General features: G+C 36.3%; 1 protein-coding gene across 2 annotated transcripts; it reads right to left on the bottom strand.

Moving 5' to 3' along the window:
- On the bottom strand, window positions 1-26,125 carry LOC121415609 (homer protein homolog 2-like). Of its 2 annotated transcripts, none has more exons than XM_041608889.1 (10): window positions 25,718-26,125; window positions 19,913-20,069; window positions 12,436-12,567; window positions 10,399-10,533; window positions 9,420-9,532; window positions 8,684-8,840; window positions 7,629-7,742; window positions 2,521-2,601; window positions 839-1,014; window positions 1-470 (listed from the first exon to the last, which is right to left on the bottom strand). In XM_041608889.1, the coding sequence occupies exons 1-10, from the start codon at window positions 25,750-25,752 to the stop codon at window positions 461-463; spliced, it is 1,110 nt and encodes a 369-aa protein (XP_041464823.1). In that variant the 5' UTR covers window positions 25,753-26,125; the 3' UTR covers window positions 1-460. The 2 variants fall into 2 exon arrangements, with proteins under 2 accessions (XP_041464823.1, XP_041464824.1); XM_041608890.1 differs by lacking the exon at window positions 25,718-26,125 and adding an exon at window positions 23,213-23,456.

Here is a 26,125-nt window from a genome sequence, read left to right as displayed (position 1 = left end):
TAAAGATTGCTCAAAGTATGCCTGCATGCACATGATGCTTTTTTTTTTTAAGATACAGCTTTATTCTTCTGCATTACATTACAACCACATTTGTGTCCACGCCACAAGCTAACCAAGACCCTGAAGTACAGTGCATATTGACTGATCGTAAGGCTGAATCTTACGACTGATTGCATTTGATTGCTGTACGCATACAATGGCAAACATAAACCGTAACATCAATTTCCAGGTTTAGTGTTACAGGGCAACACGTAGTCTGCAGCTTCACATTCTAAAACATCCTTGAAGAAGCTTGGTTGTTTTTTTCCAAGATCCATATTCAATACAAGTGAAAGAATGTTGAATTATTGCAATGTTGTTTAGCGCTGTTGGCGTCCAATTAAAAAGTGGGATGGAAATGTTTAGTCCTTGTATACATCCATAGGTCGAAATGACCAAAATCTTGTTGCAGCTATGGGCATCATGGATTTCTGTGGACAGAAATTTGAAGAAGAAAAAAGAAAGATATGAAGGAAGTTAAAAACCAATCAGAGAAAACTCAACTGAGAACTATTATTTATATTTAAATCAATTCAAACTTTATTTTTATTTTCATGAACAATTTTTGAATTGTTAAGGAATAAGTGAACAAGTGAATATTCTTGGCCCTTGTTGCTCTGAGACAATCAAAGTAAATTGAAGTGCTAAAACTATTGCAAATAATTCCAAACATAATGAAAACCTTCCTTTCAATAATTCATCTGAAGAAACCAATTGACAATTGATGCAGCAGTGACTTGTACTTCCAGTCTTTCATCAAAATCTTCATAATTCCTGTTAAGTTGAACGAAAAACTTACAATGACTTTCCGAGATGGATATGTAATGAAGCGAGCTGTTCTAAAGTACTACCAAGCTTTTCGTGCAGGGTCGTCAACTGTGTGCTGTTCTCTTCCCTTGCGGTTCTCTCTTGTTGAAGCTTATCTTCAAGATCAGTGAGACGACTGGTGAGAGCATCTACATTGGAAGTAGTTTTCTGAAATAATAATAATACCTAGCATTTAGTACACTCTCCATAGTTATCTATATCACAGCGTTTACAAACGAGTTTAAAACAAAAGTACATAATAATTACAATGCAAATACATGCAAAAGAAATTAATCGGAAAAGAGGTATGTTTTTAAAAGTTTCTTAAATTTATCTGAAGAGTTTGATGATTTAATGAAAGTGGGGATGTTGTTCCATTCTTTAGAAGCAGTAACACTAAATGTGCAATCACCTGTTTCTGTACGAGTTTTGGGTATGGCAAGCAAAAAAATATGGGTCTTTTATAGATGAACGGAGATTAGGGCGAGTTGGTCTATGGGAAGCAAGGCTATTTTTGATATATTTTGGCATCTGGTTGTTAAAGGCTTTGAAGACAAAAAGAAGTAATTTAAAGACAATTCTCTCCTTTACAGGGAGCCAATGAAGCGATATCAGTATCAAAGGACAAGTCCACCCCAACAAAAACTTGATGTGAATAAAAAGAGAAAAATTCAACAAGCATAACACTGAAAATTTCATCAAAATCGGATGTAAAATAAGAAAGTTATGGCATTTTAAAATTACGCTTATTTTTAACAAAATAGTTATATGAACGAGCCAGTTACATCCAAATGAGAGAGTTGATGACATCACTCACTATTTCTTTTGTAATTTATTATATGAAATATGAAATATTTTTATTTTCTCATCATTGTCATGTGAAATGAAGTTTCATTCCTCCCTGAACACATGGAATTCCATTATCTTAACATTTTGTGCTTCAGGCAAGGAGGCCCTAATCGTCAAATTCGTAAAAATTGAAATATTGTATAATTCAAACAATAAAAAACAAAAGAAATAGTGAGTGAAATCATCGACTCTCTCATTTGGATGTAACTGGCTCGTTCATATAACTATTTTGTTGAAAATAAGCGAAACTTTGAAATGTCATAACTTTCTTATTTTACATCCGATTTTGATGAAATTTTCAGCATTGTGCTTGTCTGATTTTTCTCTATTGATTCAAATCAACATTTTTCTGGGGTGGACTTGACCTTTAAGGGCCAGGATCATGACGTCAGTCCACCTTAAAGATAATACAGGCTGCCCAGTTTTGTAAACTTTGTAGGCGCTTCAAATACACTTGTGTATGATTGCTCATTATGGAACGTTTGAAGACATAACACTTGACTTGTCTAGATTACACTTTTCATCTAATGGAGACCTGTTGCGTTGCAGACTTGGAGTCTTTAAAGGGAAATGAAACCTTTGGAACAAGTAGGTTTGTGTCGAAACAGACAAATAAAAAAATACAAAGAAAGTTTGAGAAAAATCTCAAATTGGTAAAGCCCCGAGTAAATGTTGTGTTACTGTTTTGCATATTCTGATAAAATGGTCTGGTCTGATAAAATGCTTCAAGTCAGGCAATTGTTTGAGTACATGGAAGGTTGACTACTGCAGAGTCTATTGTATTATTTGTATACTATGAATTGGTCTTTAGTTGAGACTGCTTACCTCAAGTTCTGCTGACAATCTTGTATTCTCTTCTGTCAAACCTGAAACTTCTTCAAGCCTCCTGGATAAGTTCTCTACTTCCTGTAGAAACAACAGTATATTTTTAGATGAAATTTAGAGAATGTTTCAGTCTTGTACGAAAGAAAAATCAAATAATAAATCAACTTTAATCAAGTTTAAGTGGCATTTATGACTAATTAGTCACAGGTCAGTTTCTAATAGAACAAGAGATAAGCTGTGAAAATTCAAGGAAATATATACATGTATTGCTTTTATTATATCAAATAAAGGTTACATAGTTTCTACTCCTTTAAAACTTTATTATCAAATTGTAATCCAATCACTAAGTGATCTGCAAAACAATATTGTAATCAAATGGATGTTGGTAAATCTTTTCAATGACAAATACTATGAATAAAGCAAGAGCCAATGTGGAGTTTTCTAATCCCCTCCCTTTATCAGTAGTCTCGTACGTGACAATCACACAACGAAATCGACTCCAAATCGACAAATGGTACGTATTTGGAAATAAAAAAATAGCTTTTCTCGGTCTGGGCCCTGTTGCATAACAGTTATTGTACAACACCTACTTAGCTTGTTGTACGCGAGCAAATGGGGGGCTGAATGTCAAACATTCGTACCGTTGCACACAAGACGTACCATCCAAAATGTACCGTTGCATGGCTTTAGGAGGTGACATCACAATACATTGCACTCAGTAAAAAGGAAGGTGCAATACGCGTATAAGCCTGCTGGCTAAATGCGCAATGCTGCCCAAGGTCATACATGTACGTGCCCTTGTGGGATTTTGCTTTTCGCTTTCAATTTTTTGCTCCCTTTTCATAGATTATTGCAGGGAAAAACTCTTGTTTTTTTCATATATTTGCTAAATTCCGAGGCATTGTACAACACAAATAAATATTCTTATTCGTGCAATGGTGCGAGATTTTGCTTTTGGTGAAAGAAAGAGACGCTCTATTCACCTCATGCCTATTCGCTATTATGGTAACTTTGCCATCCACTGGTAACTACCATGATAATGATGCTAATCAGCCAATCAGAATCAAGGATTTCAGAGAAGTTACCATTGGATGGCAGAGTTTCTATAATAGTAACTTTTGTGCAACAGGGCCCTGTTCATGTATTACTCTACTCTTTCCTACAAAACTCAAGCTCATTAGAGGGGAGATCTTGCATCAGTGACACATGTCTGGCGCATTTAAAGGCTCAGATGACTAAACCCCTTTTCCAGTGATTTTATACAAAAGCAAAATAACAAAATGTCCATACAAAACAAAGTAAAAGGGAGGTAATTTTGACCTACATGTAAGTACATAGCCTTTGTGAAGAGTGCTTTCTTCACAAAAAGTGCAAGACTTGACCACCCACTCAACAATAAACAGGGTATCCTTGATTCAGGCTATCCCATGGGGTGTTTTTCTTTTCTTTTAACTGACATCCTGGATATATTTTGTCCATTGATTTTTTTTAATGAATTGAATATTGTAAACAGCATCTAAAGAGTGTTTAGCATACTCATGTACACAAAATGTACACAGAATACACTTGAAGGCCAAGTCCATCCCATCAAAATGTATATCTAACAATAAAATTGAGAAAGAATACAGGCATACACTAATAATTTAATCAAAGTTAGATTTCATTTTTAAGTTTTGTTTCTATTTCACGAGGCAGTTTTTACATGGACATCCTGGCCTGTATACATTTGAGGAAGCAAATGATGCCACACACTCCATACATCTTTAGCACTTTAAATTAATGTTGTAACCCGCACCCGTTGCGGTACGGGTTAACCTGCCGGTATGCCTCCGATCGTGGGTTGCGGGCCGGGCCGAGTTCATTCTCGAACCCGCAGACCGTCATGCGAAAAAAGGGAGAATAAACGACGCATAATAAAAACATTCACAGTGAAAATTGAGTTAGGATCATGTGCTTCTTACGTGGCAGATTCTTTTAGAGACGTAGATATTTCCTTTTAAAAAATGCCGGCGTATTTTTGTCTTGTGAATAGTGAACAGGACTGAGTCTGAGACAGTTCAACATGATAAATACATCGAGTTGCTCTTTGCATGCAGCGCAGTCAAAAGCAACCGCATGGGCCAATGAAACTCGATGTTGAGTTTCCCGTCCCATTTTTTTCCAGCTCATAATGAGGAACCGATTTCATTATTCATTATTTTTCAGATGAAAGTTTGACCTTTTGTAACCTTTTAACGCACTTTATTCTATGGAACTTGAAGCCAGGGAAAAATTAATCATTTTTTTTCGGGGGCTCCATTTCCATTTTTTGGGGATAATATTTCAGGGGCTCTTTTCAAATGCTTCGTTTTTGTATTTTGGGGAATACCTGTTCACTTATAAAATTAATTATTACTTGTTTAATATTGTATGATTTTTAAAGTTTTTTCATGCTTAGAATCTTGGATGTGGGTGTGTTTGTGTGGGTGAGACTGTGAGTTGAACTTGATATAAATGAATTTAATATCTAATTTTTACTCCATCTAATTCCAGTATTTGGCCATGTAATAAAGGCCCACATACCCTTACTTTTCCTGAAGTTCTTTGAAAACGCAGATCTCCACGAAAATTGTATTTCTCTATGGGGGAGTCTAAATTTGGTGAGAATGAACTCATTAATAACTTAAATATACATGACAATGAAGAAATCATCAAACTTCATTGGCAGTTTTGAAAAATATACCCGAAATATAAACTCTGTACGAAGCAGAAAATCACCATCATTGAGGCCTTTACAGAGCGAATTGTCCCCCAGAGCTCTGGCAGAGAGACAGAGCTCAGACAAGCTAGCACAAGCGCCAATGCATACATGGGTGAGCCTCCCGTCAGCCTTGTAACAGATTGAGCTTTGATGATTTTTTTTGTCTGATATTTACCTCATCCCCTGGAAAAATAAAACAAATGATTTTTAAGATATAATTAGCAAATAAGATTATTAATTAAAATATTTACTAGGCCGTATGATAACTCACCAACGCGAGGTTACTAGACTCTGGGATTTATTGAGTTAGCTCAACCATACCTCGAGCGATGTTCGTGCATGCTCCACCACTTCTACGGTTGTTGAGTGGAGCCTGCACGAACATCCCTCGAGGTATGGTTGAGCATGCAGCGTCATTCCATTCACAAAAAAAGAAAAAAAAGAAAAGATTTACAGGTATTTAAAAGATATACAAGTAATTGTGTCACTGAAAAGCTTACATTAATGTTTTAAATCAATTTTGAATCTAGATATCCAAATAGTTTATTTTCAGAATTTGATTTTCAAACACGGACCAAATTTCATAACGCGGGCGTGCGGGCGACGGGAAACTGAACATCGAGTTTTAGCGGCCATATTATCGAATGAAATACAAAAACAGAAGGAAATAATATAGATAAACAAGAAGAAAAAATTGACTGTATTATTATCCAGGTATTTATTGCAATTTTGATTACTTTATAGACGAGGTCCCATAGAATTGCATATTGTAATTATGATTGTTGTGAGTCGCAGCGTCGACCGACCTGGACTGAAAAACAACATTGCCGTCTGCCGATCCTTGCTGGACAGCCTGGGCTAGCTATCGCGCCGAGCTGCGGCTCGCTAGCTCCGATCCGAGGCGTTAATTGCGTAATGCTTATAATTTTGAGATCAGAGCGGACCCATTTCGTGGTACAAAGTCACCCCAAAAAACATTTTCTCTCCGGAATAAAATGCGAATTTGCAAATTGTAAGTAAATTCACTCTAGGCTAGGTAGTAGTAGACATATATTTTCCTGATTTGAGCCTGTATAGTGTGGGGATTGCAGAAATAATGTTTTTTCATTTTTCAAAGATAAATTGACTTGCGGGTTAAAACCCGCCGGGTCAGCGGGTCCCGCTTGCAAATTATTGGATTAGACGGGACGGTACGGTTTGGGTTTTCACTTGCGGGTTACAACATTACTTTAAATACATGTACCTGTATAAATTATTTCAATTTTTTCTCCAATAATGTAGTATTGGTTTGATTCCTATGGGGCATGTCATTGAATTCATTGTGAATCAGAAAAGAGCTTCTTGATCACCAAACTTTTACAAATTTTAATATCTGATTGTGATACTTCATGTAATAAAAAACAAAATACAGACTCCAATAAAAACCATATACAAGTAGCCTTCATGAGACTTTTGGAAAATTTTGACTGAGAAGTATATAACTATTGTTTTGCGTAATCTGGTGGGTATTCCACCAAAACAAGTGTGCAAATCGCTATCACCTCATACCAAAATCGACCTATAATTTCACTTTCCTATACATATGAATTATGAAAGGTATTCTCCAAGTATCTATTTTCTCACGATACGGCACAGGTAAGCAAATTTCGATTACTTCTTGCTTTTCCATCAAAATCTAATGAATTAGCATTGATATGGCATCGTGTCTGTTGGAGTTTGTAGAGTCTATCGCAATGTGAACAAAGTCATTTGATTTCTGGGTTTCGGAGCGTCGCATGAATATTGCATGAAATTTCAGAGTCTTGATAATGTTCGATCGATACAGGAGCAATCCGATCAAGACCATTTCCCGCTTAGACAATGTAACTGGATATCGTTATCTTTATCGATACTTCCACACGCAGTCCGAAGGAATTATTTTGGTGACCACGTAGTCATGACGTGATCTGCGTGGATGATCAATCAGCGGACTCCGAATCGCTGTGCGGAGACGGTCTATCTGTTGTACACAGTCTATGGACGATATGCCATGTGCCCTATGTAACATTTTCTGGACAGTTTATGAGTAAAGTCGTGTGTAACTTTATGAACACCTTCTGAAACACCAAAGTGGGAACCGTCGCTTTAAATTACTATCATGGTAACTTTGCCATCCAATGGTATCTTTCATGGAATCCTTTTGTTTGTTTAGCTGATGTGCATCGTTTCCATGGTAGTCACGACTGGATGGCAACGTTACCATAATGTATTAGTAGCTTTTATGCAACGGGGACCCTGGTGTAAAAAGTTGATTGGCTTTAAAGGCAAATACTCAACTTATTTCAGGTTGACTTATAAATGAAAGTTTGCCTGTATTCTAAAATATTACCTGTTCTTTGTTTTTATGAGCCAGTGTGAGTTCTTGTAACCTGTTTTCAAGTTCTACAGTATCACTGTGTCCATTCTGAGCCTCAGGTTCAACCGTTGCTTCCATCTCCTTCATCTACAACGAAAAAATCAATTACAGAATTGACAAGCTACTCATTTACTGAAGCACACTATTCGTGCCATCACTCACAGTATCACGTCAAAACATGTTTTCATTGTGTGCCATCATATTACTAATTGTACTTTGTATTCTGACCATGACAGTGGCTAGCCAACATTTTTGTTTTTCCCACAAATAGTTAAACTGGGCAATTCTGTGTAGAAAAAAAAGTGTATGCCCGACCTCCCATATGTAAGACCTTCTTGAGATAAAGGCCCAAATTCACAAAGGTGATTTTGAAAAAACACGGTTGAGTCCACTGTTAAAGCAGATTTTCTGTATATATTACGCTCACTTACGGCATATATATAAAAAAATGTCTAATGTCACAGTGCGCCAAATCGACGTCTGTTACCGTGGTTATCCACGCTATTTTATTTATGAGTCCACTGTTTTGAATAATGAGTCCACTCTTCAAACAGTGGACTCATGAATAAAATAGCGTATCTTACCATGGTAACAGGTGTCAATTTGGCACACTGTGACAAAAGCACACATTGGCATTGGAATGCTTTATACACGCGCCCAATATGCGGTATTAAAATTAAGCGTAATTTATACAGGAAATCTCTATAAACCATGGATTCAACCGTGGGTTTTCATAACCACCTTTCGGAATTCGGGCCAAAATGTCTATGATTTCTGGTTCTTACTAGTCTGTATACTGTAATGGTTTGAAATGATCATTACTTTGTTGGATGGTACAGTGAAGTAGGAATTGAGAAAATGGGATTTTAAATGTAAGTTTACGAAAAGGTTGTTCATTTTAAGGAATTGCTAAACTTTGTTCCAAATTCCAAATTTAATTTTAAAAAATATATAAATACATTAGTATACCCTTTTTCTGTTGAGGACTATTTAACATTTTACAGGTCTATCTTCTTTAATATCCTTACCTTTTTCTTTAATCTGACATTCTCTTCTTTGTAAGCTGATAATTGTCTCTTCCACTCTTCAACGTTAGAAGTACTCTCTTGAAGGGCTGTGGTCAATCTAGCATTGTTATTCTTTAACGTCTGAAGCTCCAACTCCCACTTTTTAGCATTATTTGAACTGCAGGTTAATTAAGAAAACACAAAAATACAGATAAAGCTGTGTGTGGAAGTATTGTGGTCTGCTGGTTTTGAATCTCTCCTTTTAGAAAGAGTCATGGGTTCAAATCTCAGAAGGTGCTGCACTCAGCTGAAGTGAGAATTAATTCTTGCATCCATCTGAATGTATTACACAAGCTTGAGCTGAAGCTGGTGTAAACAATAATAATGCGCCTTAGTATACAATATTTTCCAGATGAATGGAGTTATTGTTATCCAGAATACATGACCTAATACTAGTATAGAGTTCAAATGAAGGCAAGAAAATAGTTATTCCAACGACAAACGTGTAGTAATGCTAAAGTCAAACGATAGGACCAACAAACACAATCTTTAGAGCAAAAAAAAAAAAAAGTTTGCAAATGCCTAAATTGTAATTGCCTGCATACAGACGTCTACTTGCATCTTATTATGAAAGCAATTAGAGACACTCTTCATCAAGAAATTAAAGATTGGTATAGTTTACTTTCTAAAGAACACCGTCACTTGCAAAAGGAAATCACCACACATACTGTCATAGAATATGATGATCATTCTTTACCTTTGAGCCAATGCTATTTTCAGTCTATCATTTTCATATTTGAGCTGTGCATCGGAGGATGCCATAATGTGTACTGAGTTGGAGATTGAACCTGTTGAATCACCAGAGTTTTGCTGCAAAATACAAGATATAGTGAAATACATTGAATTACTAAGATCCGTAATTTAAGATTATAGCTAAAAACTTACCTCTATAACTCTTTTTATCAATGATTTCTGTGTTCCTTTTCTGTGAGCATCTCTAACAAGATGGATATGGCGTCTAATAAATTTCATTTATTATAATTATAAAAAACTGGAGGGGGCGCGCAGAAAGATAACAATTTCTGAAGTCATAAAATCAATGCTTTTTATGGTACACTTGTGCATAAAAAATTTACTTCCATTATAGCATATCCAATAAAAATCCCAAACTCTGTTGTTCATTAACGTACTTTCATCAAAACTCTATTTACCTGTGTATGCTTCTCTCATTTTCCCATTTTATCTAAACCGACTTGTATTGGTCTGAAACTTCATCTTTTGGTTTTGTGCCTGGCACACACTAGATTCAATGCTCAAAGAAATTATAATTTAGCATTTGATATGAATATTCTACCTTACATGTACACAATCTTCACAACCAAATAGAGGTACATGTACACTGCATGGATACTAAAATTGAATTCCAATCTCTTCCAAGCCTTCCTGGAGGAATAAATACAAAGTCAATTCCAATCGTAAAGACGTCCTCAACGGCTGGGACTTGAAGCATTTGGATTTTACTCTGACCATAAGGCTAGCAGCAAAACAGAATTCTGATTTTATTATTCCTAGCATAAAATCCTGAAAATCGAACAAAATAGTTTTACTTCTTGAAAATGTCATAATAATGCAAAATGCGTAAAAACTGTGTCATAGTCAGATTGTGTAGTGCGCGGAGGGTTTAAGACTAGACTGTTTATCCATCCATGAGGTCAATAATCACAATTGACCATTACCTTAGCATGATTGATTTCATTATTGGTGATCTTGGTCGTTCCATTCTGGATGGGGGTGGAATCAATGCCTTTCTTAGTGGGCTCTGATGTGATTTCTAATGCCGCTTCCTTCACTCTCTCAAATTCTTCTATGAACTGTATGGGAATATAAAAAAAGATAAAAACACAATATGATCACAATAGACAAACAAAACTATTGCTTCTAACATAGGTGTTAATATCCCCTCCTCTTCCTTTTCTATCTCTCTCTCTCTATCTACACATTGATCTATCTCTCATAAGATAATTTGAGAGAAATATTCAAGCCCCTCCCCAGAACAATTAACACATCAAATCAGAACACATGGATGTAAAATTATAACAGACAGTCTACATGAAAAAAACAAAACTAGAATAGATTATTATTGTCACTGATGGCGAACAGTTGATGGCATATTTCAAGACAAACGTGTAAAGTGAAACTGAAATTACTTAGTACTTAGTAATAATTAACTATAACTTATGATGTACCATGGTAATAAAAATATGCTTCAGACTTAATGGGTTATTTGAATTTCAAATATCAAATTACAAAGAAACCGAGAAAGATTACTGTTCATGTAACGGTACATGTAAATTACATTTTAGAAGGAAATAACCCACAGAAATGGCTAGAAATGTTACAAAATATTTATACAAACATATATGAAAATGGAAGGATCACAATTATTTTATTCATATAGAAGAGATGAGCTTTGACAAAAAGTCAGACGAGATTGGGACAAACAACCATGCATGAAAATGTATGAATGGGAATTTTATAAGTACCCGGTACTATAAAAAGTACTTCAAGGATCATGGAAAGGAAGAAAAGGTGAAAGGAATAAAGAGAGACATGTAGCAAGAGGAAAAGGGAAAAAAGGAGTATTAAAGACACTTACATGTACATAAAAACAAATTGCTTTTTAACAAAACCTTGAAATGCGTAGCCCTCCATAGAATAAATACCTACATGTAACAAGGTCTGTCATCTTTTATGCTTCCAATAGGCAGGACGAAATCGGGTGAGGGCGTACAGTATTAACCCCCCCCCCCCCCCCCCCCTCCACACACACACAGAACTTTGCAAGTATGTGTAGTATGCAAACACTATAAATCATGCATCTTAGGACCTAGGCATGCCTTCGAAAGTAAATGACAAGGAATTCATGATCTCCTATCACGTGAAATATTAGATCATGTTGTATTTTTGTTAGTTCATCCTTATTAGGATCGAGCACCAGAAAGTTTAGTCTTTATTAAGCTGGTATTTATAGAAGCAGAAAAGGGGGAGGAAAGGTCAGCCAGGGTTTGAGCACGTTTTCATCATCTATTACAAGAAAGTTAAAGCTCTGTTCAATGCAAACCCAGACTGATTGGCTTCCCTATCATGTCTTATGCACTCCCTTTTCTTTTTCAAAGATGTAAAACCTCATTTTGATATCCCAATCATTGATCACAGCCCCCCCCCCCCCAAAAAAAAAGTCTGACATCCATGGAACCTCTGAATGGGAAGTTGCGAGTTCCATCCCTGGCTGGGTAATGATATACATTGTACAGAGACATTCTGCCTTTTGTCAGGTGCTTGATATATACATTAAAATGGAGAGGTATTTAATAGGCCTATACATGTATGTGTAGTATGCTGGGCACACTGGTAGAACAGTTTTATATAGAGTGGCTAACCTGAATAATAGTGGTTAAACATTCTTAGACCTGTGTAACCAGTTACTTGCTATGACAAAACCAACATTTCATTGACTGAATTATTCATGTATCAAATTTGTTTTATTTTTTTTAACATCATTACAATGTTTATCTACATTTATGCATTCATTTTTTCATTCATTATATTTTGTATTTAATTTCTATTAATTCATCCCTTTTTTAATCATTATTAATATTTTGTGTGGCCAGGGACTTCAAAAAAATTAAATACAAATAAGGATACAGTGAACAATAAGCCATGGCATACTGTAGTTACAAACACAGCTGCTATAATTTCAAAAATAAATGTACCTTATTGAGATCTGTCTCCGAGCCAAAGCCCAGCCCATAGACAGTGTTTGCTCTCGTATCGGCCCACTGCCCAAACTTCTGCGACGTCTTGGTGAATGCCATGTTGGATGAAATAGTGCTGTTAATAATTGCCTGAAAGGAGAATTTTAAAATCAAACTTGAAAATGAAGTGAACAACATGAAATAATAGAAATGGAATAAAAAGTAATTCAGGCCTTCAGAAATTCCAATTCCTAGAAATCTTCACATTCCGATTGTTTACATATGATGTAAACACTAGTATGGAAGCAGGAGACCGTCAAAAACACGGATATACGTCGTGTCGTAATTCAATTTACTACACGACGTAAATAATTACGTAGTGTAGCAATTCGAATTACTACACGACGTAAATAATTACGTAGTGTAGTAATTCGAATTACTACACGACGTAATTCAGAATTACTGCCCAACGATTTAATGTCATGACGTTAAATGAATTAGTGTCGCTACATCAAATAATTAAGGTCGTGTAGTAATTCGAATTACTACACGACGTAAATAATTACGTAGTGTAGTAATTCCAATTACTACACTACCTAAATAATTACGTCGTGTAGTAAATAATTACTACACGACGTAATTCCGAATTACTGCTCAACGATTTAACGTCATGACGTTAAATGAATTAGTGTAGTGACGTTAAATCAACCAATGAGACCGTTCGTTATATGAGCGCAATGCGAAGAGCTGAGACTACAGAGTATTGTACAGGAACGTACCGGCAGGAAGTTAGTTGGATGTTCGACATTTGATATTCAAACTGTGAAGTTGGTTTGATATTCAGGTTCGATATTCAAACGCCTGTGAAGCTGGACCAACATTCGATATTCAAATATATTCAGGGGTTTTGAAAGCTAAGGGGTTTTACAGTTGCAGCACGTCTCGGGCAACCATAACAACACTGGCGTGCCCAAGTACGAGGACATTTAGGGGACAAACGTCAGTGAATAAAAGGGCAAGAAATTTTATTTTTTTAATTTTTTTTCGAGGGGCCCCCAGGGATACCCCGACGGCCTAGCCGGTGTAACACGTATCTTAACTTGTAGAAATCGACTCGGGCAACCATATAAACACTAGTTTGACCCGGTGCATGCACATTTAGGGGCTCAAATTAACAAAATTAAAAGAAGGGCTATTTATCGCATTTTGTTTATTTTTTTCAAAGGGCGCGGGCGCCCCCAGGAATATCCCGACGGTCTATCCGGGGTAACCACCTACCCTAACTTGTATAACTTGACTCGGTTACCCGGCGCATGCACATTAACGGGGGGGGGCTAAAATTAACAAAACGGAATATTTCAAGCATGGGGAACCACGTTCCTGACTAATCTCTTGGTGCCGCCAGTGGATAGAGTAAAAAAAACAAGGAAAGAGAGAATACATAATAGGAGAGAGAGAAGCGAAAGGGGGAGATTGGAAAGAAAAGGAGGGGGAACGGGAGAGAAAGAGAAGGGAGAACGGAGGGGTCATATCATTGTATGAACAGGATGTTTTGCCCCGAGCATTAGGGCGAAGCTCAATGCGTGATAAGAACAAAAAGAGGGGGCACACAATGGCGCATGCAGCAAAAATTTGCTTCGTAATAAGTCTCGAGCCAGCGAGAAAAAAAAACACCTTTAACTTTGAGATTGATTTTGACATGGTATGCATAAAATAACGTATCTTTCATCTTTCTTTCCTTTCTTTCCTTTTATCATTTCCTATTGTTCTCGGTTGTAGAACATTTTTTTTTTGGGGGGGGCAGTACTATGCGGATCGGGTCCGTGGCAATATTGGTCCAGCTTCACAGGCGTTTGAATATCGAACCTGAATATCAAACCAACTTCACAGTTTGAATATCAAATGTCGAACATCCAACTAACTTCCTGCCGGTACGTTCCTGTACAATACTCTGTAGTCTCAGCTCTTCGCATTGCGCTCATATAACGAACGGTCTCATTGGTTGATTTAACGTCACTACACTAATTCATTTAACGTCATGACGTTAAATCGTTGAGCAGTAATTCGGAATTACGTCGTGTAGTAATTATTTACTACACGACGTAATTATTTAGGTAGTGTAGTAATTGGAATTACTACACTACGTAATTATTTACGTCGTGTAGTAATTCGAATTACTACACGACCTTAATTATTTGATGTAGCGACACTAATTCATTTAACGTCATGACATTAAATCGTTGGGCAGTAATTCTGAATTACGTCGTGTAGTAATTCGAATTACTACACTACGTAATTATTTACGTCGTGTAGTAATTCGAATTGCTACACTACGTAATTATTTACGTCGTGTAGTAAATTGAATTACGACACGACGTATATCCGTGTTTTTGACGGTCTCCTGCTTCCATACACTAGAGGGGTAGAGGCATTGCTCTATGACTTAATTGAACTGGCAATAACTAAATTCTTGATTAATTTTTCCTAATTTCTGTAAATTCATAGTTCATGGAGTTTATCTATATTTTGTCATCCTCTTCTTTCTATAAATATCTTTGAAAACCATGAACTTTCGAGGATAAAAAGTTGAATTCAACACAACCTTTTTCATGGACCAATAGAGGCAAGACTGAGTCTAGTGGGGTCCGTTCCAGCAGGACGAACACTCAAGCAGTCATATAAAGCAACATCCAGAGGAAGACAGTCTCCATTACCCGTTCACATATGACCAAGAAAGTCAGAAACCAATATAGGAGTCAATCTCCAAACAAATGTACATACATGGATGTGAACATTAAAGTGCTTAGTGTGAAATTTGCCTGAACTATAAATAGGCATGACCAACATAATTACCCTTTTGATGAGTTCATGTACATGTAGGCCATTGTTACATGTACATGTAGATGTTTGATTTGTCCAACACTTTCATATATATGTCACTGATTGGAAACAAATCTTACTCTGAAACCAATTTAGTGCATGTCCCAGTGAAAATTACTGTTCCATGAGATGTTTAAAAGGGGGGGGGGAGGAAACCACTTTGCCCCTATCCCATGATCCCATCTGATCTTCAAATGACTGTATCAACTAAACCCATGTTTGATACTAGATTATTCCTGTAATGGGCTCAGACAGGATTGACTTAGTTTTAATCTCTTGTTTAGCTTGTTCAATCGCATGAGAGTTTTTACTTAATAGTGACCTTGTAAAGGATGTCATCATCTACAAGTGTATTAAACCGACAGACTCAGAGCTCTTTTATAATTAACCCTCGGTGATCGAAAAATAGAGAAATCAAACATCTACATGTAACAATGGCCTACATGTACATGAACTCATCAGAACATACAATGTATGAAGTAATATGGGCGGGGGCTGTCATATACAGATAGTACATGTATGCATGTTTCTTTTGAACACACTTTCTGAATTTTTGTGAGCAAGTTAAAAAAGTTCTGAATACAAAACGTATTGGTATTAAAAATGAAATCCAATTTGATGCATTTTTACATCATCTAGGAAAACTGCATGCCAGTGATATGGTGGTGATTTTTACCTGATTGCATGAATTCTTAAAAGTACGCAAGCAACCAGAGGACCAACGGCTTAAGGTCTTCTCTGAGGGACCTAGTTATGAGGTTAAATGCCTTTAAATACCAAAGGGCACTAGCGCACCAAGTGAGAATCGAACCCTGGTCACCGGAATCCGAAACCCCCGCTCTACCGACTGAGCTATTGTGCCTCCTTAACAGAACCAATCTCACTCTATGGCCTGCAAGGCCGAAATGGCAATAATCAATAGTGTATAGGATCTAGTGTACAGCTTCCTTCAACTCTTTGCAAGAAACGGTCGACCACAGTGCATCGTCATTTTATCTATTGATATTTTGGTACCAAACTTGTGGTACATGAACACTGTAGCAAAATGTACAGTACAAGAATTGCTATTTGAATAAACACTGTAAAGTGTATACTGAAGGAAATGATGATAATTTATATCACGTTTGCAACAAGGAAGTCATCACAGCTTTCATTGTAAATCTGCATCCTGAGTGGGATAATATTTCTCATTAAAAGCTGGTATCGCTGGAAGCGGATATTTTTTTTTAATTCCCAAGTATAAAAAAAGAAACAAAGCAATGTACAAGTGTACATCTCATGATCCGTTATATGTCTCAGCTAAACTAGGAACTGACAGACCGCAGTTCAAATCCATATCAAGGCATTTAAAGATAAAGATGAAGCATACTCAAAGGTTTCCTTGATTTGTTTTGAGTCTCAGTCCCTGAGACTTCAGGCTCAACAGCCAATGCTATAACCAATACTAAGCCTGGTTACATTAGCTCAAGTTTTCAAATTATCTTGATGATTTTTATGCAGGAAATAATCACGATCAGACCCGCTCATGATTATTTGTAATGGAGACACAAAGCAGGCTATTATTCATAGAACCAAAACTATATCCCGAGGTCACATTTCATGTTCAAGAGAAAATCCCCAACTTGGACTGATAGATTCAGGGTTGTTTGAATCTCAAGATAAGGGGAGCAGATCTGGGGAGCATTTCATGAAAGGACATGTCAGACGTTTTATCCGACAGTTACCATAGTGACAGTGTTTCTCGGCCAATCAAAATCAAGGAAAGATGTCAGATCTGACAACGTTTTTGGACAAAAATGTTGATGAAACGCCCCCCAGGCTGGAATCTTGACATTGAGTAGCTGTATCTGAACTGGATCTGCCTCCCAGTGATAATGGCCTGGCTGGAGCACACTTCTAGTACAGATGAATAGACTTTTCTTGTTGTGACTGAAAATTCTGCTGTCTATTGATCTGATTATATCATATCTGAGAAATAAATGAATATCTAATTTGCATTTTAATTCATTCATCATGTGTTTTATGACATATTGAAAAGTTGGCAGAAAACATTCATCATTTCAAGATTTGGACACTTAGCTAAAAGTTAATTTTGGGCCATAATAGGCTGATGAAAACAGTACATGCCTGTGGAGCGTTGTGGCCCAGTGGATTAGTCTCTGGACTTTTAAACAGAGGGTCGTGGGTTGAAATCCCAGCCATGGCATAGTTTCCTTTCAGCAAGAAATTAATCCACATTGTGCTGCACTCAACCCAGGTGAGGAGAGTGGGTACCTGGCAGGAATTTATTCCTTGAAACGCCGAGCGCGTAAAAGCTGCTCAAGCTACAGCCAGGGTAATAATATCCAAGTCCTTTGGAAGCGCATAGAGACGTTATTCATGATGTGCTATGCGCTATACAAGAACTAACTATTATTATTACATGTATGTCTGAAGGTAGTATCAAGGTTCCATAAATTTCAATCAAGTATCTAGACATACAACAGAAACATACAAGGGGATGTACATGTAATACTGTACATGTACTTGAAAATGTCAATAAATAGGACGTGGTAATGAACATGGCGGATACAATGAAGGCTACAGCAGTTTTTTTCTTGACAAAATCCCAATACCGACATACTAATTTTCCATTTCCTTCATCCAAATTCCGCCTTTCAGCCTATTTTTCACCTGAGTTTAGGAAAGACGTCACTCAATAAGACACGCAACACCCGGCTCCTTATCAAAAAGTTGCGTGTCAAGTAAATGTCATAATGCATAAAACAGCATAAAGTTGCAATCTCTATTGGAGGGAGTGTCAAGGATTTGAATATCCCAAAATAACCATTTGCTAGGATCATAGAAGAAATGAGCATAAAGTGTGCTCCCATACTGCACACTGCTGAATAAAATAAATTAAAATGTTACAGGCTTGCACATGTTTTGAAGTTAATTTAATGTAACACGACACAAAAAAATTATTAATAATTTTTTGTGAAAACACTATTCAATGGTCCATAGATCCAGTTTATCCATAAATACTTAATCATTAATGTCTGAATGATCCTCCCCCCACCCCCTTTAATACAGAATACTTCCCCATTCCACTTTGCCTAAACCAGTTGTTCATTTGAGAGAAGTCCCCAAATAAATGAATTGCCACTCTCACAATCCATGATATACATGTATATATATATTTTTTTTATAAATTTCATTTATAACGAATGCCAATTTTGTCAAATATTGCACCCATTTGGTTCACACTGTGTGTAATGTATAATTTCTGATTATTTCAATGATCACTATTTTGATTACATAAACTTTAAATGGGAAAACTATTAAGGGAAAATAGTTGAAAATCATACTATTCAATCATTGTAGAAAATAACAATTAGCATAATTGGTGAATGGGAAAACACTTATGACCAGGGATCTAGCTACATGTACGTATGTAAGACCACATAGTGCCAGACAAAGCTGGGTAATACAACAAAATAATTTTGCTCAAAGTCAATGGTGAGTGTCTCTGGCAAAATAATGCATGCATAATTTGTTTTATGATAACTGATTTCATTGTTTTTTAAAGATATATTATGACTCATGATTTATTAAGTTTATAGTGAAAAAAAAGTGAAAATATGAAGTGTAAAGTATTATACATGATTTGAAATGTTAAATTGAAATGTTATGTAACTTTTTGTTCATGAAATCAGAATAAAAACATTATTCAAAACAAAAAAAAGTAATAATTTGCATTGTGCAAAAACTAGGACTTTGCTAGCTTAAAATACGATAAAATTGGAACATCCATACATAGCAGATTTTAGTTCGATTTTTCTATTTTTCTTTGAAAATTTGGGCCAGGCAGCGGATCAACTTTTAATAGAGCCAGGCGGTAATTTGCCTAATACCAGGCAGCTTCTCCTGGCACCATCCGGCAAGGCCATTCGGTTCTAGATCAAGTGAGTGGACCAAAACAGCAAAATTAGACCAGGTTTCCAACTGCACACGTACCTGTACATGTATGCTGTGTTTAATATTAGCCAAGTGATAATTGGTCAAGAACAGCAATAACGTCTGAATTGTTATAGACCGATATATTTCCTAATTAAGCCTTTAGAAGTTAAATCATTTGAACAACCAGTCCTCGATTTTATCCAGACACATCAAGCCCTAGAACTATCAGTAGGCCTATTCTGAACATAACACTACAGCTGATGAGAATGATGGGATCAAAACAACAATGATTACATTTACAGCCTGGTCCAGGTAATTGGACCAAGTGGGTGTTTCATAAAGCTATTCATAAGTTAAGAGCGACTTTAAGGACGACTGGTGAACTTTCTTATGTGATAAATAATCATCAATAAACATTTAATGATGAATATCAATACCACAAGAAAGGATCAAAAGTCGTTCTTAAGTTACTCTTAACTTTATGAAAAAGCTTTATGAAACAGCCCCCGGGTGGGTGTTTCAGCCTTTTGAAGTGTCTGTACATTACAAATGACTTTTTGCACGACTGGTGACCCTTTCTTGTGCTTTGTGATATATACCTGTGTGGATAGAGCATTAAAGAACATGTACCAGTCAACTTTATGAACAGCATTATAGTTTGTATGAGATCTATTACCTTGGATCCATCTACACTGATTATCCTGTAGCTGTCACGGGTGCTGTCGAAGAAGAAGGAAACTGTCACGGCTTGCTTGCTGGAAGGAAGCCAGTTCTTCTTGGTGGTTGGATCGATCTGGAATACATGTGCCCTGGTCGTGAAAATGGGCTGCTCCCTGCATCAAGACCAAAAAATGTGAAATTTTATATTAGATTATAATCCATGTAGATGAAGGTGCAGTCAAGTGGTTCAGTGCAGTGGTCTTTATAGACATACATGTAAAAGTTCTGAAGAACATCTCCTGAAGATGACAAGAACACACTTGTCAAAGCTTTGAGATTGGGCGGTCCTTTTCAGGACCAACACTTGCCCAAGAAAGATGCATGGTGTACAGTGAAACCTACTTCACTATTCTTTTTTGCCAAGGAAACCTTCAGAAGTTACGACACTAAAGTTGTGATCCAGATTCAAAGTCGAGCTTCAGTACATGTATATGTAGTGTGCAAGCATCCTTTGGTAATTTAATAATAAACAATGAACATGTATTAAAAATATGAAACGTAAAATTTAATAAAACATTTGTCCTGGATTTAGCACAACTACCTGTACACAGATCAAGAGCTCAAGGAATTGCTTCATATCAGGTACCATACTAGACATGGGTAAAGAGTGGCAAACATGAGATTGCATGTCTACAGCTTCTGCAAAAAGCCTACAGGAATATCAAAGAGAATTTAGCTGTCAATAATAGGTTTGGCGTCAACTAAAAATATCAAGTGTCCAAATGTAGGTCTGCAAGAGAATTTTGGCTGGATAACAAATGAACACAGACACATTTCACAGGGAAGGTATCATCCCTGATGATATCATCACGTTGATCGATGATATCAAGTATCATCGCATCATCCAAGACAACATCCATGGTGGTATTAATGTACATGTAGGTATCACAAATACTGTACATTGAATGTTGTCTCATGGAACTTGTTTTTTCTTCCTCATCAAGCATTTCATGAATAAATTCCCCGGGGGCCACTTCCATTGACGAGTGGATACCATGCATGACCATGGGGTTTTGAAAAGCACCCTAAACAAGTATTTTTCATGTTCTGAAAATGCACCCCTTAACAAGTATTGGCGTGTGAAACACTATCCTTAGCAATTATTGGAAACAAAACGATACCCTTGACAAGTATTCCCTGAATTTACCCCAGGCTAAACAAGTACAACGTTATATCTTAATTGTTATATATCACAGACATCGGCTTTACCTTTTAATACTTTCACTGGGTTTCTAGTATCACCCAACACACCTCACTCAAATCGGACCCTAAACACATAGTGTTGGGGCAAAAAGTACATGTACATCCTTTAATATTTATTATAGTTTAGTCTTTTTATACCTTTTAAGCAAATTGGACCGTAAACACGTAGTTTATAGCAAATTACATGTATATCTTAGGCCTACCCTTTTTTCCATTATTTTACTGTTTTAACACCCTTATTACGTTACATAATATACTGTATGTACGTAACATGCCCTATCTTGAAAGAGAGATCTTTTCTACATGTTTTTTGGTCACGCGTGGTATCCACTCGTCAATTATGGAAGTGCCTCCCCCCCCACCCGGATAATGAAATCAATCATATAAAAGTTTGCCTTGTTCTCTTTTTCACCATAATCAAAAGAACAAAGGAGAATTAATACTATTAATAAAGCTGGAGTCTCTGTGATATCTTCCTAATATTCTAAGGACAATTCTACAAAGTGAGTCAGTACCAATTACATGTACACCAGACAAAAGCATCAAAGCCCACTGATTTAAACTACAACCGCTGTCGTGAGCAAATAACAAGGTTCCCAGGCAAGGGAATTAAAGCCTCACAAACATCCGGTCTTCATATAATATAAGATTTAAATTTGTGGCTTGTCTGCATTCACTTTATTTTAATTTGGGGAACCGAATTGAATTTAGGGTTTAAATCATTTTGCATGCATGACATTCTTTCATTGTTTTTTGTACCGGTATAAAAAACATGTGGGCAGGTATATGATTTCATGAAATAGTAATACATCAATTTATTTCAATGGGAGGTTTCAGGGGTATACAATTCATACATCTAAAACCATTTTAAAAAATCAGCTGCTGCTGGGTCAAAAAAGTTAAGACTGTTTTTTCCGGACACTAAATAGAAGCAGGATTATGGTTTAAAATCCAGCGAATATTCCATTAATACAGTGCAAAATTTGTGGGCTTTTTAGTCCTAATAATTAGATACATGTGTGAAGAAATTATGTATTTTAAATGTGTTTTTCATGACTTTATAATTGCTTTTTCCTTTCAAAATGTGTATGCGACAAAGTCCTGTGAAGCTGAGCAAGCATTGCCCCCTCCTCGTCCCCCTTTGCATGTCAACATTTTCAAGTGCCCCTCCCACCTCTGGCAGATTCTGGCTCCACCCCTACAAGTACGTGTAGGTACATGTATCTTTGTCATGAAATAATTGATATCTTGGTGATAAACATGTTGACCACTTCTGGCCATTCTTGTCTGGCTTGAAGGTATGAATTAAATAACAGCTTATTCAGTGCTATCTATTTTTTTCAATCCCGAATTGACAAATTTATACATGTACATGTACTTGTATGCATCCCAGTTTACCTATATTGTTCTTGTAATATTATCTTTGATTGCTAGGACTACACATATGGAAGAAATGTTAGAAAAATCTGAACTTCATCTTGATATGAATACTGTGAAAACTTTTGTCTTACTAATGTGGTGAAAAGTTTAACTTGTTCGTTGTACAATGCGCAGGTGTGAGACTGTGTCAAAATACCAAACAAATCTAATGTAATCCTCTAATAGTACCACATTTGTTGTCCCATTTCCGCACAAAATGTTCATGTACGAGATCTTTTATATTGGACAGATAAAATTTTCATCATCATCAAATATTGATCTTTTAAAGATGATCAGATTGCCCATCACTTCACCGTACAGCAGGAAATTTGCCAGATTACTAATGACATTACTCCAAACAAAATCATGTCACTGTTAAAAAGAAAATCAGTTCAGAAAAAATATTTTTAGTACATATTTTACAAGTACAGTATGTAGAAAAGATTGAAGCTTAAAATATAGACTGCCTTCTGTAGTAAACAGATTTACAATGTAAACTGTACAGGCCTTTGAAATCTTTCCTATTCTTTCAATTTTCTAAAATGCAATGAATATCTTCCAGATCAGCATAGCATGGTGAATATCACAATCAAACAGGTTGTAGCTAAAGAAAATCACCACTGTTTGTACTCACGTTTTCAACTCCATCTCAAGGTATGATGATCGAAAATAACTATCTCCGAAAACAAGAAATGGCAAGAAACTCCCTTCGCCAAGTGGAGAAGTGGGCAAGATATTATAATAATGCAATCACATCTGCAAATTATGCTCCGGGATGGACATGAGAAACTACTCTCACTTGTACAAGAAATGGGAGTGAGCTTGATACGACTGGGAATAGCAATTTGATGGCTAGAAAACAGGAACAGAGAAATAGACTTGCAGACTTCCCCTTTTCACAACAGCTCATGTAAAGGGCAGATGGCAATTATAGCAGTTTCTTTTCTTTCATTCTCTCTCTTACTTGTTTTCTGTCTCTCTCGTTCCTTTGGGCTCTGTCCCTGGAAAGTGGATTGGGCTGGAATTGAAAATTTTTTGACCATAAGTTGAGCAGGAGGATAGGAAGCGAGGGAAGTGAGACTGGGAAGCGAGGGGGAAGGGAATATCACATGAGAGAGGGAGAGAGAATGGGTGAAGTGTTCACACAATCCACTGATTATCCTTGTTGTCAGCCATTCCATGTACATGTAGCAAGAGTAATTTTCGATATACTGAGATATCAAAATCTAGGCCTATACATGTAGATATCTTCGCTATCTGACATTGGATTTTTGATGGGGATGTTATTGTTCTCTGGCTCAGCATCTGCATTCATGTACCTCTGATAATAAAATAAGCAATACTTTTTAGTTTTTATCCCCATCATGGAAAACACCATTATCATTATCAAGTTCAGAATGTTGGATCATATGCAACTCCCTGATGATGGGAAACAAAAAAATGATGGCAAGTAAAATTGCAGACTTGTTCAGACTTGAAGTGGAGTACTGTAAAGGCCACAATCTGTGCAATCATACGTGATTAGTCCAAAACATGGTTGCATCCATGGTCACTTTCATCTAAACAACATTTCAGAACACTGATTGTAAACTCAGAAAAAGGTAGTTTCGAAACGTTTGACCAGAATCAGGGTTTCTTGGGAAGTATAAACAGAACCACGATCATAAACGTGTTTAAATTTGAATGATGTCATTTGGTACATGCTTCCAGTGAGATGAAAATCTGCGGGCAAATATAGTCGCATGGTTTTAACAGGGACTTACCGCCACGGAATTAGCTTTCATCTCATACATTTAGGTTCTAATATGAGATGACCGATGTACATTTGCATGTATAATTATAAGTTAGACCTGTAATATTACTACTCATCTTATTTGTCATCACGATGTATATTGAGGGATTTACAAAAAACCCGGAACATGAGTTTGTGAGGAGACATCGCTGAGCCAGAAGCCCCAGTAGCATGAACGAATAGATGTCTTATTATTTTCATTCGAATACTTGATATTCTATCAGTTTGTCCTAATATCATCCTCACCATGGTGGAAATTCTATGGCCATGTCAAGTAGCTCCATGCAATTACTAAAAGATCGGAAATTGTTCGAAGTTTAAATAATAGTCAACCATTACAACACTCAGAAATTTTTTTTTCGAAAAATGGCAGCCCAATTTGACCTTGGTCTCCTGCTCAACGAAAATTACGATGTGAAGCCAGCTGCAAATCGCAATTTCGCTTCTGAAAAACGGAGCATAAACAGGACTCCCAGAACCATGTTTGCGATCGGCGATCTGAAACATTTGAAAACGCTGATTCTGTCTCCACAATGGAAGCATAAACACACCCTTGAAAAATAATGAAATAATCATAGACTTACATTTTATATTTTCACGCCAAATGCACACAATAAGAGAGAAATGATAAAATGAATTTGCAAACAGCATTACTTTCATCCAATTTAAAGAACAATGATTTTTTTTTGGGGGGGGGGTCTTTCATTTCAGTTTTTTTTTGTTTTTTTTCTTATTTTTTTGGGTGGTTCATTTTCATTTTCTTATTTTTATTTATCTATTTACCTATTTATTATTAGTATTTTTTGGGGAGAGGTCTTGTTTATTTTGAAAGCAGGGTGAAACCAATTGTTGACTGTTGAGAGCATAATCATTTTGTAACTTTATTATGGCTTCTTGAATCATATATGCATAATTGAAAATTCAAATTAACAAAATAAAAAACAAACAAAAAGAAATGTAGCAGTATATGATTTGTAAAGAGGCCCAAAAATTCAATACCATTTTTCACCGCAGTTTTTTACATTTGGAAAGACTGATGATTTAATTACATGTCAGATGCAATTTTATAACAACTTTGCAGGATGGTAGATGTACATAACACGTTGGTTGGGTGAGTTATCAATTTTTTAGCTCTGCATTCTTACATTTACATTGATTTCTTTTTTAATACAAAAATTCAGTTGTTAAACAAACATGTAGTTCAGAAAAGTTTGAAGATAGAATAAACAGCAAACACATTCATTCACTTTGAATTGCATGTACATGAATGTACATGTATACATTTTCGTAGTGTGAATGACATCACATTCAAAGGATGAACATACATGCAGATGGCAAAGTACCTACATGTGAAAGAGACGAAAACAACTTGGCTTCTGCATTTTGATGACAGGCTTTTGTCTCGCTAGCAATGGTCAGCTGAGTTCACTATCACTCAACAGATTATCATCAATTCGATGTGACAGGGCTAATTATTCCAAAATAAGATCACTCACTGGGTTGAGTAAAGCTCTATTCCTCCTGTTAAAATACAATGTTTCTCCAGGCTGGTCTTTAATTAGCCATGTGTTTGGGCTCTCCATCAATGAATTCAAAGACTTAGATTAACCAAAGACCTGCTAATTACATAATTGAGAAGGATCCTGAAATGTACGTGCAACACAAATTTTGACAAGCAGTCATCATCACTTAATAATAAATCCCCGACAAAGTATAAGATGGAAAAAAAACCATGGGATCTTAAAATAGAAATTT

This window comes from Lytechinus variegatus, chromosome 5, assembly GCF_018143015.1.
Source record: "Lytechinus variegatus isolate NC3 chromosome 5, Lvar_3.0, whole genome shotgun sequence".
Classification (NCBI taxonomy): Eukaryota; Metazoa; Echinodermata; class Echinoidea; order Temnopleuroida; family Toxopneustidae; genus Lytechinus; species Lytechinus variegatus.
This window is presented reverse-complemented; position numbering and strand designations above follow the sequence as displayed.

Excerpts from the sequence above, each read along its gene's own strand:
- LOC121415609 (XM_041608889.1), bottom strand. The coding sequence starts at position 25,752 with ATGCAGAAGCCAAGTTGTTTTCGTCTCTTTCACAT. Across the intron at positions 10,534-12,435 it reads CGGAGACAGATCTCAATAAG|TTCATAGAAGAATTTGAGAG; the intron begins GTACATTTATTT and ends ATTCCCATACAG. Across the intron at positions 9,533-10,398 it reads ATGAAATCAATCATGCTAAG|CAAAACTCTGGTGATTCAAC; the intron begins GTAATGGTCAAT and ends TGTATTTTGCAG.